The sequence below is a fragment of the Saccopteryx bilineata genome, chromosome 3 (assembly GCF_036850765.1).
Source record: "Saccopteryx bilineata isolate mSacBil1 chromosome 3, mSacBil1_pri_phased_curated, whole genome shotgun sequence".
Lineage (NCBI taxonomy): Eukaryota > Metazoa > Chordata > Mammalia > Chiroptera > Emballonuridae > Saccopteryx > Saccopteryx bilineata.
Window position 1 is genome coordinate 95936903 of NC_089492.1, and position 20009 is coordinate 95956911.

The window sequence follows — 20009 nt, forward strand, 5'->3', positions numbered from 1 at the left end:
AGCTAGATAGCTGTAGAACTGTGACTACAACCCAAGTTTTCTAACTTTCAGTTCATCACTTTCCATTGTACCATAGCTGCTGCCATTGAACATGTACATATACGTGTGTGTATGTATATGTGTATTCGTGCATAAATATATGTATGCACATACATATCCATACATACATAAAAAATAAATATATGCAAGTTTATATATATGTATGTACTTTCACTTACAATTTCATTCTTTAGAGATTTTTAAAAATGTGATGGGCAGCTATTTATCTTGAATGTTTTTGGTTTTAACTTCCTTGGAGAGGGTGCTAACTTTCAAAATCTCTATGTGGCCTGACCTGTGGTGGCGCAGTGGGTAAAGCGTCAACCTGGAAATGCTGAGGTCGCCGGTTCGAAACCCTGGGCTTGCCTGGTCAAGGCACATATGGGAGTTGATGCTTCCAGCTCCTCCCCCCTTCTCTCTCTCTCTGTCTCTCTCTCTCTCCTCTTGAAAAATGAATAAATAAAATAAAATTTAAATTAAAAAAAAATCTCTATGTGGTTCTACAAGTTAAATATGATTCAGGCCAGAAGGTGCAAGCTCAAATGTCTAGAGTCAGAGAGTGATATAAATGAATAGAAGTAGGTTGAACTTAATACAACATGAACTTTTGGGAAATGAGTTTAAGTGGAGCACATATGCTTTTCTACAAGGAATAGCTATTCAGCTTATCCAATTATTATGCAGGAAAAAAAGACGAGAGTTACCTTATCCGATATTTTAAGAAGAGCTGGAAGTCCAGAATTTTGTGTGAGATTTTCTGACCTTAAAAAAAGCATGTGGGATAATTAAAATTGGTCTGCAAGCCAGATTTTGCCTTCAGTCAAATCTGTATACCAAGGATTCTCAACTGTGGATAATAATACAAAGTTTACAAACTGTCTACTTGTCTAGATTAGAGTAGATCCCTCCCATATCACTTTTACACATTGTATTCACAATGCTTTCTTGGGCTGAGAATAGTTATTTCTGTGGGAATATAGTTTTGGAAGCTAAGAATTGTTTTCCTGAAAGCATATTGCATAGACCAGTGGTTCTCAACCTTTCTAATGCCGTGACCCCGCAATACAGTTCCTCATGTTGCGGTGACCCCAAACCAAAAAATAATTTTGGTGGCTACTTCATAACTGTAATTTTGCTACAGTTATGATTCGGAATGTAAATACCTGATATGCATTATGTATTTTCTGATGGCTTTAGGCGACCCAGCCGGGGTCGCAACCCACAGGTTGAGAACCGCTGGCATAGATGAACATGTGATTAGTAGAAAAATTTGAGAACCACTGGTCTAGACATTATGAAGTGGCCTGGAAAAAGTTCCTCATTTAGATGTAAATGATTGAATTACAAGTAATTTTAAAACAAAATATCTGAAACATATGTACTTTTATTGACCAATGTCACCCCATTATATTTTCTAAATAAAATTTGAAATAAAAAACCCAAAAAACCAAAATATGCACTTTTACCATTAAATAACTTAAAAATACGTTTTTAACTTACATAATTCCTCTCCTCTGCCTTGGTTATCATTTCACTTTCTCTCATTAAAACAGAGCTGTTGAATCTTCAGTCTGGGTTCCCAAAGCCATGGGGATATGTTCCTTAAAACCAAAAATATTTTTTAAAAGATGAATAAAAAATATATATTAATGAACACGTTAAATGAATAAGATAATCTCTGCAAGTACTTCTTCTTTATATATATGACTTTACAAAGAATATTAGCTGTCATCATTCCAGCTTCCAGGTTCTTACCATGCATTTTTATATTTGCTTTTAAGAATAATTTCTTGGATTATTATGTTGCCTACCTGAGGGACCTGCCTGAATGCATTTCTTTGGTTCATGTTGTTGTTCTGAAGGAGGTAAGTTCACTCTGTCTGTGCACTGCCCTTCGGTAACCTGAGTGCTACATGATGTTGCTCATCCACCCAGTAAATATAGCACATACACTCTGAGCTCATCATTCAGGCTGGGGAAAGGCTTGAACAGAGCCACTTCTTCCTGGAGTTAAAGAAGCCCAATCAAGGATCAGTGCCCTTGCTTTGGTCCTTGCTCTGCCTTGTTGACCCTCTGCTCCATTCCACTGGAAGTTAGGCAAAGTAAACAGGTTTTCTAAACAGAGACCTTCAGGCTGCACCCTACATGCTGCATAAAGGTTTTTTATTTTTTAGGCTCAGACAATATGAATCTTAATATTTAACTTATATAATCTGAGTATTAAACTCAAGTCATCCTGTGTCTGTCAGTTTATAAAATTGTAAAGTGATTCTAGTCATGTAGCTTTAAGAATTCCTAATGCAGTGTTATATTAGGTGCTCAACAAGCACATATAAATACATAACAATTCAGTTATTTTAGGTTAATAGGAAGAAACCATATCAGAAGCCCAAAAGTTTTAATCAAGTTTCACAAGAGGTGAGGTTCTTATTAATTTTCTATACCACACCGCTACTCTCAACTCAGTATAATGCCTACCACATGTTAGTATTCAGAAAATATTTGAGAAAGGGAAAGGAAGGGAAAGAAAGGGAAGGGACATGGAGAAAGCCCAACATGTTTCCTGCTGCCAGGCTAGTTGGACAGTTTCTATTCATATTTCTTTACCGACTCTCATGCTCCAGGCCATCCTTAGTGGCTATTAGCAAACCACTGTGATAATTACTTATTGAATTCATTCAATTTAAATAGAATTTATTGAGCGCTCACTTCTGTATAGCATTGTGTTAATATCTGGGGATGGGATAGAGGGCATAGTTTCTAAAATTGGGTGGATTTAAAAGACGTATTTCATATGCTCCCTGCTAGAGAAGAGTTCTGTCCTTGAGCATGTCCTTGAACAAGTGGCCTAGCCAATGAGAGATCAATGCTTCAGGACACTCTAGAGGAAGAAAATGTTCTGGGAGTCAACTTTTTCTACTCTGGTGGGACTGACACAAGGGTTCTGCAGCCAGAGCTGGAGGGACACTGAAGAGTGATTCTACCTTTCTTTCATTCAGGGTGATGAAGAGATTAAATCTGACATCTATACACTGTTTTTTCACATAGTCCAGCGCATCCCTGAATATCTGATACATCTGCAGGTAGGCCTGGCTGGGCAAGCCTCCAAAGGGATTTTCAGGCTGAACTATTGATTTTGGCGTCTGAGAAATTCTGTAAGGAATTGGGAAGGAATAATTAATATTCTAAGAAGTATTTAAATACCTTATTGTTATGATTTCCCCATCCCCATCTTGTGGTATGAGCTAAAATTTCAATCTCTAAAAATGTTTGGCTCATGATGCCTGCCTTTGATGTTCTGTCTTATTTACCAGCCACCTCCACTTCTACTGATTCAGGATATTTCTATAGCAGTGCCTGCTAGACTCTGAGTACCTATTCAGAACCTTCCACCTTGGTTCTACAGCCAACTAAATGTATCTCCTAACCCCCTTTCCTATCCCTGCACCACGGTGTCTAAGAACTGTATAATCTGCCCACTTAACTGCTATCCTGACTACTTTCTTTTGGCTTGAGCCCAAGGGTTTACCATATATTGCTTCTTTCTTCTGTCACAGAAGAAACATGGAGAAACTGATGAGCTGACATCTTCACACCATTTTCCCACAGGGCTCGTCCACCTTGGAGGAAGTAGAGTTGAGAGAGTGCTAGTAAGCCCCTCTTTTTCCCACCACCCACCTGTCCTGGTTTATTTGCTGACTAATCTTTCTAAGTAATTCAGTGAAAGCATTGTAGAAATGCTTGGGATTTCTCTCAGGTAGAAGTAGCCCAGTATCAATATCAAAAAGACTTCCCATTGTATGTGGCTTTGATCTTAAAATCATTTTCTCACAATAACGATTTTATTTAATCCTTTCAACAATGCTATGAAACAGATATCATTATTACCACTTTTTAATATAAGAAAATAGAGAGCCAAAGAACTTAAGTAACCTGCCCAAGTTAACACACTTAATAGGTGAAAATATTTAGGACTAAAACCCAGATCTTGCAAACAGTATGGTAAATAAGAGCCCTGGTTCTATTGGTTGACTTTAGTTCTTGGCTCTGCTACTAACTAGATGTTAGACCTAATGAAAATAAGTTACCTTCGCCATATACCTTGATTTCCTTATTAAATGGAATAATAGTACCCATCTAATGAGGCTGTGATAAAAATTAAATGAGAATATGTATGTTAAGGGCTTAGCACTTGGCAATAGGAAGTATTCAATAAATGCTAGCTTTCCAAAACCCAATTTGCATATACGTTCCACTATAGCACAGTAGCAGGTAGTATAGGGACCACCATGCCAGGCTTGATCATACACTTTCCCCTTCCTCCAGATTGCCCTGATGTGCAACATCTTCACCATTGGTCTGACTCATATGGGTCATATAAGTATTGCTTATCAAAAGTAATTGTTAAAACGGCTTCCGTTACCTCAGATCTAATTAATAGATCCTTCCAATTTTTCAGATAGAATTATCTTATGTTCACATCCAACTCAAACAGAAGCAATAGTGACTATTAGTTCCCTTGGTGTGATGGACAAAGAAAACAGCAAGTTTGACTTTTAAGCTTTTAATTAGATTTGCCATATGTATTGTTTTAATTAAATGGCTACCAAACTCTCACAACTTGGTAAGATCATGGTAAGGTGCAGAAGAGAAAAAACAACTTTTCATTCTAATTATGCAATGCTGCTTCCTTTTCTCCTTCATCCAGAACGTCCTGAAGTTCACAGAGCAGGAACACCCTGACTATTACCTACTTCTGGTGTGTGTTCAGCGCCTTCGAGTATTTATCTCACACTACACCCTGCTGTTTCAATGCAATGAGGATTTGCTTATTCAGAAACGGAAAAAGCTCAAGAAGTAAGGTTCTGATGGTACAGGTTGATCAAAGGCTTCTGAGAGGTCCTTGATGGGTAAATGAGTTGTCTAGAGCATTGTCCCCATATGCTAAGTCAGGGCACATACAAGAATCAACCAATGAATGCATAAGAAGTGGAACAACAAATCAATGTTTTTCTCTCTCTTCTTCTCTAATATATATATTAGAGAACAGGATACAGATAATGTGGGTGTCTGTAACAAGTAACCATATTATATGCTAAGTGACTAAAATGCAGTGACAGGAAGTAGAAAAGAGGAGAGAAGAGAGGTGGACAAGCTGGCTGAGGAAGGAGCCTACTACTTGGTGGAAATTACTTTAGAAAATAAGTACTTTCACTCTAATACCCATATAGACCACCTCTTATCTCATGTTGACTACCACAAAACCAGTTGTTTCCCTAACTCACCAGGTTTAAAAATAAAGTTTAAAGGCCAGAATGTGGTTCCTTCCATTAATTCAACAAATATTCTGCTCACAAAAATTAGGGGGGAAAGCACTCCATATTCATTTAAAAATATCCCCTAAGTTTTGTGAACAGTATATTTATTAAGCACCTATTTGTCTGTATTAGATACTATACTATGCACTGAATATACCACAATAAACAATACAGGCAAAATCTTTGCCACATGGAGCTTACTTTCTAGACCTGGACATTCAGTTCATAAATAAGTTAGATGATAAATGCTTTGGATAAAAATAAAACAATGCAGAGGATGTGGTTGAACAGATCTCAAGCTAAGAAGAAATAGGAAGGGCTAATTAGGGAGAATCTGGGCTTCAGAAAGAATAGAAGCAACAAATAGCAGAGTTTCCTAAGGATCTGAATTTCCTTCAATCTCATCATAGCCCAGTAAGGAAGAGACATTTCTTCAGACAAGAAAAAGGTGCCAGCTCCCAAGCCACTGCTCCTCTAATGGTGGACATCTCCCCATACCATCCCTTTCCCCCAAGCTCAATTCAGCCAATTAATCAGCATTCCTACTCCTGCCTAACATCCAGCTTGCACCCTATTATGTAAGCAACCTGGTATGTAGAGGGCCCTGGAGGGAGAGAGGGAGAGAGGAAGAGAGGAAAAGAAAATAACTTCACAGCTGAACTTCATCTGAGAAACATCTCCCTATCTTTCTTGGCATAATGTGTGTCAGAGCGCCAGTTTCCCACTGTACACTCTGAGAATTATTACTTCCATTCTATTAGGTCATCCATGGCGAAGCTGTACAAAGGGCTGGCTTCCCAGTGTGCAAATGCCGGGCAAGATGCTTCCCCTACTTCAGGCCCTGAGGCTGTCCGTGACAGTGGGATCCACTCAGAAGAGATGCTGCAACCCTACCCTTCTACTCCAAGTTCTGGCCCTGCTGTCACGTAAGCACCTGTTGCTGTGGAAAGGTTAATGGCAATGCCTGTGGGTCCCAGCGGTCTGTGTTGGGTAGCAGGCCAGCCTGAATTAGGGGTATGACCAACAGAACACTTCCTTCCCTCTTGCCCAGTCAGGCCTCTGTGACAGGGAAGCAGCTAACCAAATGCTTTTATCCTAGAGGAAGGCGCTAGTAATGCTAAGGGGCAAAACTATAGAGGTTGGAGTTTACTCCCAAAAACTTGACTGCACATAACCACCCTCAACCTACATCATGAGTCTCTTTGGGTTTGAACAATGAGAGTGGAAGAGAGTGCCAAAAGATAGGGAAGCATTTACAACGCCACAGAAAGGTGAGAATTCACTCAAGGTCTCCAAAACATATAGTGGAGGAAAAGGGAATACCAGTCAGTGAAAAGTCTGGGCTCGGAGGATAAGAAATAGGTCTGAGATGATCCAGAAAGAATGTTTTTTAGCCCTTCCCAATTCTCCTTGAAGTTTTCTCAGAAAGGGACTATTTTTGAAACCAGGACTTTTGGAAGGATAAGGGAAACAAAAACTCAAAATTCCAAATCTCCACTTTAGCAAATATAGACAATTCTGCCTAAACTAATTCCTTACACTATAATTTTTGCTTTGGGTTTTATGCTTAAGTAAAAATTTATAAGTCACACAAGAAGCTACTTTTCTAAAATTACAATGAAGAGGTAGGCCATTGAAATTATTTCCATTTTTAGTCAATGCAGTTTTTTAAATGCCTGTTACAATCATTGGAAGGAGCAACTGATCAAAAATGCAAAACAAATTTTGTTTCTTCCTTTTGCCCTCATCTTTTAAGACTGAGAACATTTATAACTGAGATGGAAGTGGAAATGTGGAGGTAGGAGGAAGAAATTCCACAATCATTCTAAAACTTAAGAGACATTAACCTTTCTATAAGTAGAGCTGAAGATGATTTTCTTCCTATAGAGAAAATCCTAGAAGTCATGTGAGGAGAGAACTACACAAAGAAAAATATTTTTCCTGGGTGGACAGGGAGAGAGAGATAGGCAAAAAGTGGGTATTTACTTTGTGGATCACTTCAGCTCTTAAGACAATGATAAGGCCCTCGCCGGTTGGCTCAGTAGTAGAGTATCAGTTTGGCATGTGGAAATCCTGGGTTGATTCCCAGTTAGGGCACACAGGAGAAGTGACCATCTGCTTCTCCATTCTTTCCCCCCCTTCACTTCTCCTCCTGCAGCCATGGCTAGAATGAGCAAGTTGGCCCTGGGTGCTGAGGATGGCTCCATGGCCTTGCCTCAGGTGCTAAATTAGCTTGGTTGCTGAGCAATGGAGCAGTGGCCCCAGATGGGCAGAACATCGGGCCCCAGAAGGGTGTTGACCGGTTGGCCCCTGGGGGCATGTGGGAGTCTGTATTCCTGCCTCTCACTTAAAATAATAATAAAATATAGACTATGATAAAACCATTGTTTTTAAAATGCAACAAAGAGCCAAAAAAGATTGAACAAGATGGCTGACATTGCATTCTGTTGGGAAATTAGCCAGAAATAAATCAGCAACAATCTTCCAAATTAAAAGAGAATTCAAGTCAGGTCAGTATTCCATTTCAGTATTTTTCACCTCTGCAAATTTAAGACCTAATTTTTATCTTAAGATCACCAAAGATATTCAGTTAGCACTGACATATGCATTCTTTATTCATGTTCGTGGTAGAATTAAATATGAATAAATAAACTAGAATAACCAAATTGGATTAGTGTGTAGTACTCACTCATATCTGTCTGGCAATTAAATTCTTGCAGAACTGGTATCATGCCCAATTTGACAGGTATACTATCCCAGTATCTTATGTAATGTTCTCCATGAGTATGAACTCCCCCCTTCCCCCACGAAACTGGGGCATATTCAGAGTGACATCCTTTTCATTTTGGTAATGTTTCGTGGGTAGAAGTTTGAGACAATTTATATAGCATCCTTTGCAGCCACAAGAAATTTTTTTAATCTTTTCATTATGAAAATTTTATATACACAAAGTTTATAGTGAACCCCATATACCATCATCCAGATTCAAAAGGTATCAAGATCCTACCATATTTACTTCATTCAGAAATTTGGTCTTATGTGTTAAAATCTGAGTCGAGCCCTGGCTGGTTGGCTCAGCGGTAGAGCGTCGGCCTAGCGTGCGGAGGACCCGGGTTCGATTCCCGGCCAGGGCACACAGGAGAAGCGCCCATTTGCTTCTCCACCCCTCCGCCGCGCCTTCCTCTCTGTCTCTCTCTTCCTCTCCCGCAGCCAAGGCTCCATTGGAGCAAAGATGGCCCGGGTGCTGGGGATGGCTCCTTGGCCTCTGCCCCAGGCGCTAGAGTGGCTCTGGTCGCAACATGGCGACGCCCAGGATGGGCAGAGCTCGCCCCCTGGTGGGCAGAGCGTCGCCCCCTGGTGGGCGTGCCTGGTGGATCCCGGTCGGGCGCATGCGGGAGTCTGTCTGGCTGTCTCTCCCTGTTTCCAGCTTCGGAAAGATGCAAAAAGGAAAAAAAAAAAAAATCTGAGTCGAACAAAAGTTGTTTCCATTATTTTGTAAGACTCTGCCAGCGCAGGCAACAAGAGGTATCTAGGGGGCTTAACACGTGGTGGGGAGGGTTAAAGCATCCACATGGAAAGTGATAACCATCGTTGGCCCACCAGCCATCTCAACACGGTGCTCACTTGCTCAGATACTCCAGGCATCCACTTTACACACAGCCGTTTGCACTCTCCCACGCTGGGGACCAGGGTTCGTGGGAACCGCTTAATCGGAGAGGCCTGTGGAGCTTGGTGCGTAACACATGCAGGTGCTTGGGCGGGGCAGGGAGAACTGGCAAATGTCGCTCCTGGCCCGCTGCTGGGTGAGTGGCCTGCACTAACTTTACACACACCTCTTTTGTATTGTTTCCTCTTTAAAGTCATTTGATGCCCCCAATGAAGAAAAGCCAACAGCAGCAAAGCTTGATGGAGAGCATGCAGCCCGGGAAACCTAGTGACTGGGAGATGGAGGGCAGGAAGCACGAGAGGCCCGAGAGCCTTCTGGCGCCGGCGCAGTTCTGTGCCGCCGAGCAGGACGTGAAGGCGCTCGCCGGGCCTCTGCAGTCCATCCCAGAAATGGACTTCGAGCCCTCGTCCGCCGAGCCCGCGCTGGGCAACGTGGAGCGCTCCCTGCGCGCCCCGGCCGAGCTCCTGCAGGACGCCCGCGGCTTCGTGCCCACGGCCTACGAAGAGTTTGAATATGGCGGCGAGATGTTCGCGCTGCCGGCGCCCTACGACGAGGAGCCCTACCAGGCCCCGGCCCTCTTCGAGAACTGCTCGCCCGCCTCTTCCGAGTCCAGCCTGGACATCTGCTTCCTGCGGCCCGTCAGCTTCGCCATGGAGGCCGAGCGCCCGGAGCACCCGCTGCAGCAGCTGCCGAAGAGCGCCACGTCGCCGGCGAGCAGCAGCGGCGCCTACAAGTTGGAGGCGGCGGCGCAGGCGCACAAGACCAAGCCGCTGAGCCGCTCGCTGAAGGAGTTCCCGCGCGCGCCACCCCCTGAGGGCGTGGCCCCGCGCCTCTACAGCACGCGTAGCAGCAGCGGCGGCCGCGCGCCGCTCAAGGCTGAGCGCGCCGCGCAGGCGCACGGCTCGGCGGCCGCCGCCGCTCGCGGCGTGCCCAGGACCTACTTTCCCCAACAGAGGTCCCAAAGCGAAAAGCAGACCTATTTGGAAGTAAGGAGGGTAAAGTAAAACCGAACCCAACCTCACATCTCTGTCAGCCCCGGGCCTAGATCTCCAGGGAGCAGCCTGGGCTCACCTAGCGTTGAGGGGGCCTGGCTAGAGAGGGAGCGGCCCATGCCTGGCGAGTTTCACGGGCCTGCGATGGCAGATGCTGGGGTAAAGGCTTATACGGACCTCGGTTGCCCCCGAAGGCGAGTATTAGTGCCCGTTCTGCAGTTGGCATCTAGACACAAGAGCATGTCATCCATATATATATATGTATGAGGGCAAAGAGATAGAAAAGACGTAGACTTTTCTTACACCATCATCCGCACACCCATTGAAACAGTCACGAGTCTCCTCCACCTTCCTGCTGAAGCTGTAGCACCTCAGGGTCGCTCTTCACTTTCAGAGCATTGTAGGCAAGCCCTAGGCCTTTCTGTTTCTTCCTCTGCCTTATAGGCACACTTCCTTGTTTAAATGTTTAAAACGTCCCACGCTGAGCCAGTTTACTCCACTCCCTGATCTTTGCCAGCCTTTTGAGCAGCTAGGGAAGATGCAAGTTGCTCTGTCTCACTGGACTCCCTGCAAATTCATTGCAAGGCTAAGTTTATTTCTTATTGCTTTCCTTTTGACTGGAAAGGGGTGTCACCTGTCTTTGCAGACTCCAGTGGGACAGGGACAACAAAAAGTAGTTAAGGAAGCATCGACTCACAAATATATTCTTTGGACTCCATGTCAGTGTTTAGTATTACAATATCTAACCTTGCTGTCTGAGGCTCTTGGGACATTTAGAAAGGTCAGACTCTAGTCTTTAGTGTTTTGTCTCTAATAAAGAAGACAGTGTGCTTTATTTCAAAGAGCACCTGACTAGGTGTCAGGTGATCTGGGTTCTAGTCCTGGCTCTGCTGCCAAATAGCTGTGTGCTGTGTACAATTCACTTGGCTTCTCTGTACTTCCAGTTTTTACATCTGTAAAAATAGACAATATAACCTTTACTACTCACAGGGTTGTGAGGATCAGGCCAAATAAGATAAAATTTATGAATATACTTTGCAAAGTATGGGTTGTTATACAAGTGCAAGATACTATAAAGATCATGATTCCACAGATTTTAAATAAAACTATCAGTAGATTTAGTTTCTAAATAGTCTGTAAAAGCCCACTTCTTGAAATGTGCTTCTTGGGCCAATGGTGAATGCATTAACTGGGAGCTTGTTACAAATGCAGAATTTGGGTCCCACCCCAGAACTACTGAATCAGAATCTGCATTTTATCAAGATTCCTAGATGATTCATGTAAACATTAAGTGCAATTGGGCAGGAGCATACCTGAAACCACTGGTTTTCAAAATCTAAGTGTGTGTAACTCCAAAGAATCTTGTTCAAAAAGTATGGGTTGGGACTCAGGGATCTATATTTTAAATAAAGGCCCCAGCTGATCCTGTAGCCCCAAGATCACACTTTGAGAAACACCACAGTAAGCCATCAGGATGTTAATCTCATGGTTTAGCTATGAACCTTAGTAGAATATCAAACAATCTCTAGATCTGTTACTACGATTCCAAGTTAATGTCACAAAGTCAAACCCTTATGTTTCTTGAAAAAACTCATGCCCAATCTTTGCTTCTTTATCAATAAGCAGTCATCCATCTAATTCATGAAAATGTCAGGGTGGTTTTCTTGGGGTCAAAATTAGGTATCTATTTTTGGTTGCTTTAAATTTCAGTCACCTCAAAGTAAATATTTTGTTCATATACAATATAAATATATATGCATATCTGTTTTATTTAGCACATCTCATATTTAAAAAAAACAAAAAACTAAGCCCTGGCTGGTGGCTCAGTGGATAGAGCGTGGACCCAGCATATGGACGTTTCAGGTTCAAGTCCCAGTCAAGGAATTGCACAAGAGAAGCAACCATCTGCTTTTCCCTCCCTTTCTCTCCCTTTTCTCTCCCTCTTCCCAGCCCACAGCTAGTGGCTTGATTGGTTCCAGCATCTCCCTGGGCACTGAGGATATCTCTGTTGGAGTGCATCAGCCTCAAGTGCTAAAAATAGCTTGGTATCCCAGTGACAGAGTTGTGGGGTAGATCCCAGTTGGGATACATGCAATAATCTGCTTCACTATCTCCCCTCTTCTTACATAAAAACAAAACAAAACAAAAAACCCCTAGTGATATAGCTTTATTTTTACTTTACACTTTAAATGCCATGGACTAAGACTTGTAAAAACTGTATTAAAGCCATATCTGCAGTTGGAAATACTAGTTGACATTTACTTCTAAACAGATCTGACCTCTCAAAAATTTCCTCTTTTATGTCTAAAATGGATAGTTAGGAACATTAGTTTAAAACTAGTATCACAAGGCCCTGGCCGGTTGGCTCAGTAGTAGAGCGTTGGCTTGGTGTTCAGGAGTCCTGGGTTCGATTCCCGGCCAGGGCACACAGGAGAAGTGCCCATCTGCTTCTCCACCCCTCCCCCTCTCCTTCCTCTCTGTCTCTCTCTTCCTCTCCCGCAGCCAAGGCTCCATTGGAGCAAAGTTGGCCCAGGCACTGAGGATGGCTCTGTGGCCTCTGCCTCAGGCACTAGAATGGCTCTAGTCGCAACAGAGCGACGCCCCAGATGGGCAGAGCATCGCCCCCTGGTGGGCGTGCCGGGTGGATCCCAGTCGGGCGCATGCAGGAGTCTGTCTGACTGCCTCCCCATTTCCAACTTCAGAAAAACAAAACAAAACACACACACACACACAAAAATAAATAAATAAAACTATTATCACAATCAAGGATCTTTTTATTTTGTAGAAAGAGAAACATACTCAGAGCTATGAGGGGATTACATTTGGTTTTCCAGTAAGCTAGCATTTTTGCTAGAATAAGAAGTCAGTCTCTATACTCTTTAAACATTTGCCAACTTCCTTTGTTTCCTGCTCTTTATTGTATCATATAGGAGTATGATCTAGATTCTAGACTCTTTGCCCTGATACATAAAAAATACTTCTACACTCAGTAGAAATGTATCCTCTTTTCAAATAACTAATTTCTTAATTAGTGTAGGCTTACTTTAGTTGGAATAGGGTACGTACCATTAATCTTTGGGGGTAGAAGAGGAAAGTGACAGAATTGAAAAAGATTGTCCCGCAGTCAGGATAAATACTAACTTTGGAAAAGAGTAAAAAACCACCTATCTTTTGTTTTTTTCAGGAGATGCATTTAGAAGACACCACCAGATTTTGTCCAAAAGAAGAAAGAGAAAGTGAACAAACATCTTTCAGCGATCAAAACCCCAGGCAAGACCAGAAAGGGGGCTTTCGCAGCTCCTTCCGCAAGCTCTTTAAAAAGAAGTGAGTAGCCCTTAGACAAGACAGCATTGTAACTCATTTCCCTTTGGGCTGAGTCTTGAGGTTTTAATAGTGATAATTATGAAGTAGCCTCGTTTCCCACAACTGCTTCAAGCTCAGTGCCTGCACCCAGTACCCATGATTCTTGCCAGGCGAAGATGTTTCTCATTGTAATCTCCTAGAGTAAAATCAAACTCAGCTCTGTCCTCTGCCTCTTCTGTCTTTTAGCCGTACTTCCTTGTCCCCAAAGTTCTGTGTCCTGAGCACAATGAGGAGAGGAGGTCCCTGGTAAATGAGCTGGTGACAATGAAATTCCTTTTATGCTGAAAGGAGTAGGATCTACTCTGGAAGTTGGGTGTAGTGGAGAGTTTTCTAAGGCATCTCAGAACTTCTGCGTGTAGGGACCTATAGTTATCTTGGGAATTAGTACCTGTTTACAGTGTCTTCTATAACAAAAATGATTGAATGAGTTTGGCTTGGGCTACAGTTAGAAAAAAAAATTACTTTAATGGAGTTTCCACACTCCACAGGGGACAAAAACAAGCCATTTCCCATTTTGTGGTCCTTCTAATATTCTAAGTCCTTGTTGTATGAAATCACCCATCAGACATTTTAGCCAGCACTTACCAGCACTGTCTTACAGACTGGGAGACAGTGATCTAACTGTAAAGAACAAAGAACTGAACATTGGCATTTGACTGTAGAGGGATTCTCCAGTCCAGCCATTACCCACCTGAGAGACTGCAGTCTCTATCTCCACGGGTCCTCAGGCCTACTCTGCTCTCCCTTAGAGATTGTCCCTGCTCCTTAGTTTCACTTGGTAGAGGAGGTTCTTGTAGTCAATTTTAAACAGTAAGTCTTCGTATTTTAGTGGATGGAAAAGTTAAACAAAGACACTATTGCTGCCTTTGGACAGTTTCTAGTAAGTGAGGAAGTACGTGGAAATCACTTTCTCCTTGAAGGTAGAGGCTCCTGGCTGATTTAGATAATGGTCTTGATGGAAAACTTGGAGGCAAGCCTGGAGTAAGAACTTTTTCAATTGTTTGTCTAATTCTTCTCCCATGGGGAAGGTGGTACTGTGATCGGTGGGTCTCTGATTGGTGGTCTCCACCTGTTGTAACTGGAAGAAGGGGAAACAGGAAGTAACAGAAACATTACTGCGTTCAGAAACAGCCCTACTCTATGAAGTACCCTTTCAGTTTTGCTAAGACAGCCCCAAGCATGCATGCATGCATGACTTTTGCTAGATCCTTTTTATTTAGGGTGAGGAGTTAAGAATTGTACCTCTCTCTAGGATTGTAGATCTTTCCTGGCCCATTACCAACCTCTGTCAAGTTTGGCAGGGGTGGAGAGACTGGGAAGCAGGCAACTATCCAGCCTGATCTTGAGATATAAGTTTCTAAATCCTTCTAAGGACTCCAAATTCCCAAGGGCACTGTTTGAGCCTTTTTAAATTTTTTTAACCAACAGCATTCCCAAAATAAACAGCCATTTTTTGCCTGTTGCCATTTATGACTGGGTACTGTCTATTGGAAAGCAGTGAGCTCAGGATCCACTTCTAGTTTCTTTACAAATTCTCATTTTTCAGAGAGATGCTAAAAAAATGCTCTGCCAGCTAACTGAGGCAGAAGGAGTAGACTTGTCCTTTATGTGTCCAAGGGGCAGAACTAGAAGCAACGGGTAAAAGGAAGAACTTCCTAAAAATGCAGCTGCCTAGAACTGGAGCTGGCTGCCTATGGAGTGGGTTCTCTGTAGCAGAAGCTAGATGACCCTTGTCAGACTTGCTATGACAGGGCTTCTGCACTTGTTGAGAGATTGTCCAAGATAGTCATCTGAGTCCTTTCTAGTGCTGAGATTTGCTTAATCTGTAGTTTGACTTTGTTATAGTTCAATCTGAGTAATCACATCTTTTTAACACCTGAAACAAAAAATGAATGTGGCCTTAGTACCTATACTTTTAAAGACTCACCATTTGGAAGACCAGTTTATCTTTCTATAGTCCTGCACAGCCCTTGTTACAAATCTGAGGACTTCCAAATTCATGTTGGTAAATTGCTTCCAGTCGTTTTGCAGCTTTTTGGTATCTATCTAAGAGGACCAAATGGATTCCCTTAGTCCTCTTATCCTTTCTCTTAGATCATTCCCTCCTAATCATATTGTTGCCACTGTACCTTTATATTTAAAATCTGAAGTATTACATGAGTGGCCACACAGATGGCTGCTCCCTCTGGCAGGCTCTACTGGCTTTTTACATCTGGTACAGGACTGTAAGCATCATCAGGTGATGCTTGCTTATCGCCTTGTGTCCAGGGTACCACGGTGGGCACTTTGGGGACTTGGCATGGGATCAAGAAACAGCTTGAGTAACTTTTCCTGAGTATTTTCCTCCAAAACCCATGGAAAGTTTGCTTCATTATGCTAAGGTAAAGAGAAAGGGCAAGAAAGCCCCAGCGTAGCACAGAAAAGTCAGTGGCTCTCAGATGAGAACACACCGTTCTTCACATTAATTAAACGTTCTTTCTGGTATGCACGCACTTTGTGAGACACTTGTATAGGAATCATGGATGACATAGTCCTAAGTGTTATGTAGAAACTTTATGTAGGAGCTATGTGGAAGGTGCAGAAGTTAGACTTGTGGCCAGCCAGAGGGAGGAACCAGAAAGAGATATTCAGCTCATTCTCTTCCCATGTTGTTGGGAGGTCAGGCTGGCCGCAAGCCCTGTGTCTAGGAAGTGGTTAATCCTGGGTACTGGAGCCATGCCAGAACCTGTCCTCAGAGGTCCGGAATGGACCAGCAACAGAAAAGCCACCTGTGTCACATCTGGGGCTCACTGCCTGCCTACTCCACAGCCCTCTAGAGGCCCACCCCTGTCTAAACTGACACACTTTTTGTATTCGTAGGGGCTTGTTTGGCTGGTGGCCCCACACACCCAGAATGCTGCTTTGGGATGAAGCTAGGCATGGAGCCAGATGCAACAGAAAACCTGGGAAAGGGTTCTCTTCCCTCTGAGGCTGGGAGGGCCGAATGCTCCTACCCACAAGGATTCAAAAGGGAGAGTCAAGTTGACATCTTTAAAAAAAATCCTGAAAAATACCCAAGATATTTGGGGGAAAGGGTGATGCTCTGTTTCTATCTCAGGCACATTTGTCCTGGGTAGATAGATACCAGGTCACTTGCTCTGAAAGCTGCCCAGAATTGATCAGGATAAAGACTATGTATCTTAAGGTTTGAAAATGTTAAGTGACTTTAAAATTTTTAAATGAGGATTCTTAGAAGCCAGGAACAGACCTATTGTGATAGGCTGATGCTGGACTGAATCCTTATCCCCTTGCCTTTGAAAAGATGGAAGGCAAATTATCCCATTTTAGAAGTATCTGAATGGAGGCTATCAAGGACTTGAATATAGACTACCCTGAAGTATAAGGCAAATGTTACTACATCTTTATATATAAATCTTGCACTTTGGTTAATAAGTATTCTTGGTTAGTGGTGTGGCATAGGGAAGAGGATTATTTAAGATAGTTTAGGGGTAGGGAATATAAATGATCTCTCTTCTTTTCATCTTCAAATCTAAGAGGAGTGGAAGATAAAGAGTAGGGCTTCCAAATGATTGATTCTACTTCCTCTCCCATTTTGTTCTTCTTTAGCCCTTTATACCGTACATACCTCAGAGTATCTCCTTCCCAGTCATTACCTTTCCTCCACCAATCACATCAAGATCACTACTTTCTTGATCACAAACAGAGAGAGTACAACTGCAGGGTGCCATATAACTGAACATCAGTGAATTTTCTTCCTTTGGTGTCTTATCAGCTGGTTTTGCGTGTCCCCAGTTTTGGCTGTGGGACAGACCATGTAATAGAAAACAGGACTACTGAAAAATCAATTGATATTACCCTCATCTTGTTCTTTGCCTCCCCCAAAGTCATCTCACATGGGGGTTTTCTCTCATTTCCCATTTTATTTTCTTATATAACTTTAACATTGAAGGAGATGGTTGAAAGGATGGCATTTTAGATTACTCATATGTCATTATGAGTGTTTCTTAATAGGTCATCTGAAATCAATTACTAAGTTAAGGGTCTTCACTGTACTAAGTTCTGTCTAGTACAAAAGAACTAAAAGAAATAGTTTCAGTCTATTAAGAACATACAATCCAAATGTAAGGGTAATCTAGTGGCAAGGTTTAGAACATCATAAGTATTCAGCAAACATATAGTAAAGGAACTCAGTTGTCAATCACCTTGTTGATTTCTAGGGGCAAATAATTTGGCTGATGGGATGAATGTTCCCCTGTTCTCTTAATTCTTAGGTGCCTATCTCTGAAAGCTTTCAAAGTGGATAGTCTTTCCAATCAGAAAGATTGGAAAGCCCTTAGGTCAGAGGGTTCTGTGCACTAGATTCCACCCCCTCTTTCTTCCCCAGCTCCAAACTTTTATTGGTAGCAAATTTATACTTGTATGACTTACCCAACTTGTTATTTTCTTTGTCTCTATCAATGGAATGGAAGGGAAGTTAGAAACAAGTCTATCCATCAAGCACTTGGATGGTTATGTGTCAGAATGCACTGGCTGCATTGTATGCTAACCCAGCAAGTGTTGCTTACCTGGCTCTTTAGTGTCTGCTCAGGTCTGTCCTACATTCAATCACAATGGCCCCAGGAGCTCACAAGCCATTTCTGTTTTATAGAGAAAGGGAATAAAAGCAAATACTCTGGTCCTCTCTCCTAATTCTGCATGTGATTTCTCAGTAATTTAGGTGTACATTACTTCAGAGCGTAACAAACACACCTTTGGAAGAGTCCCAACTGTCGAAGTGACCATATACCATTTAAGCATCATAAATTATCCTTTGAAGGATGAAAATGAGCTTTAGTCATGGCTATAGTGGATGCTAGATTTTGAAAAGGATTATCAAGTTAGCCATTAGTTAACTACTAGTTAGTTAATATCAAGAAGAAATGCAGAGAAATTCACATACCTGGAGACACAAAGGTTTATGAGAAGAGCAGTTAAAAAAGAAAAAAACTAAGCTGAGTTTGTGGAATTTGAAAACTAGACAGGGCGATTTTGGCATTTGTTTCAGAAATGGGAACGCAACTGGTGAAGATTTCTGTGGTCCTTGGGGCTGGTGGTGACATCAAAGCTTTCCCATTTCCAGGTAAAGACTAAATAGTTGCATGTTGGAACCATCAAAGTATAACATGTTGGGTTTTGGAGAGATCAGATGTAGCTAAGAGGGGAAATGTGAGGTAAAGATTTCAAGTTTTGACTAATGACTTGCTGATGAGAAACTGCTACGTGGAGGAACAATTCAGAAGAAACACCAGCCACATTCAAATCTTGCTTCCTACTTCCTGTCCCTAAAGCTATAGGTATTCCTAGTCTTCTGGATAACATGATATAGGGAAAGAATGAAGTGGTCAAAAATATATCTTCCTAACATTTTGGGCACAACTGTACTAATCAAGGATGATTTGAATTGGAGGTAGCTGGGAGTTCTGAGAGTTGAGAGTAGCCCTGGAGTTCTATTAGGGTGGGCTTGTGGAGGCTGTTTCAAGGGAGTGTTCCCAGGGGGCTTCTGAAAAGGAAGAAGACTTTCACCCCTCCCATATATCATCTTATCTGATGAGTGCCCAGATGTACTGGGATTGAGAGACAGACAGTTTTTCTTCTAGGCACTGGGATGTGGTAGAGAAGTGCTCCTTATGGACCAGATGTAGAAAGCATGCAGGGTAGCTGTGGCTTCATGCGTGATACCCAGTATTGGGGTGAAAAGTAAAAAAAGTCTAATCAGTCATCAGGTTTCCAGACATTAGTATTTTAGTCTTTGTGTGGATCCAACCTCCTTCCTTGAATAATGTAAAAAAGATGTTTGAATTCTGCCCAATTAATTTAGTAAATTGATAGTCATAATAACTTATCTAATAACAACAATGAGAACTCATAGAATACCAATGATAGTGAAAGAAGTTATTCTTCTTTGTGGATAGTGGAAGCACACCTGACCCTGCTTCCACATATAGAGAATTTGTTTAGTTGTATAGGAGCTTTGGACAAAGAACTTCATGTCTAACATCACTTTCATACATCCTGCATGAGGTCTTAGCCACTTGGCTAGTTTTACCCATTTTAGCTCAGAGTTTAAGCTAGCCAAAGGGGCCCAGCCTAGTTTATCAGAGGTTATTTCCAGAAAGCCTCCTCCCTCTAGGGACTTCTGACATGAACACACTGGAGAAGGTACAGAGCTGGAATGGATTACCCAACTGGCTTAACCAAGATAAAGGAAGAATGCACCCTGGACTGGGGACTCAATTGGACTGATTTGAGTTGTTGACTATTGATTGGGTTTGGTCTCCTTTGTAGTGGTTGAGATTACAGAATCTCTTCAACTTGATTACTGTACTAATTTATGCATTCTACTAATTGTAGCATATATGTGTGGTTGGCTTCAATAAATCTTTCATTTAAAAATGAAAACAAGCAAAAGCAAGAGTTTGTAACATAATGCTCAAGTTCAGTAAAGGCCCTTGGTAACCTTGGTTGAGCACAATGAATTCCATCCGTTTTAATTTAAGGGCCTCAGTAATTTGTGAAGTAGTTACTTGGTTGAATCAAAAAATAGGATTTCTTGGATTTTCTGAGCTTTGTTCCTCTTTTACAGTATTACAA

The 20009-nt window shown here is 42.1% G+C and overlaps 1 protein-coding gene across 1 annotated transcript in view; it reads left to right on the top strand.

The window, feature by feature from the left end:
• Nucleotides 1-20009, top strand: part of ARHGEF33 (Rho guanine nucleotide exchange factor 33) — a 47734-nt gene that overhangs the window by 27090 nt on the left and 635 nt on the right. The window contains exons 11-16 of the mRNA XM_066264740.1: nucleotides 1821-1904; nucleotides 3039-3122; nucleotides 4748-4896; nucleotides 6119-6283; nucleotides 9218-10019; nucleotides 13201-13340. Coding sequence (XP_066120837.1) covers nucleotides 1821-1904; nucleotides 3039-3122; nucleotides 4748-4896; nucleotides 6119-6283; nucleotides 9218-10019; nucleotides 13201-13340 — 1424 coding nt within the window. The remainder of the gene's footprint in view (nucleotides 1-1820; nucleotides 1905-3038; nucleotides 3123-4747; nucleotides 4897-6118; nucleotides 6284-9217; nucleotides 10020-13200; nucleotides 13341-20009) is intronic.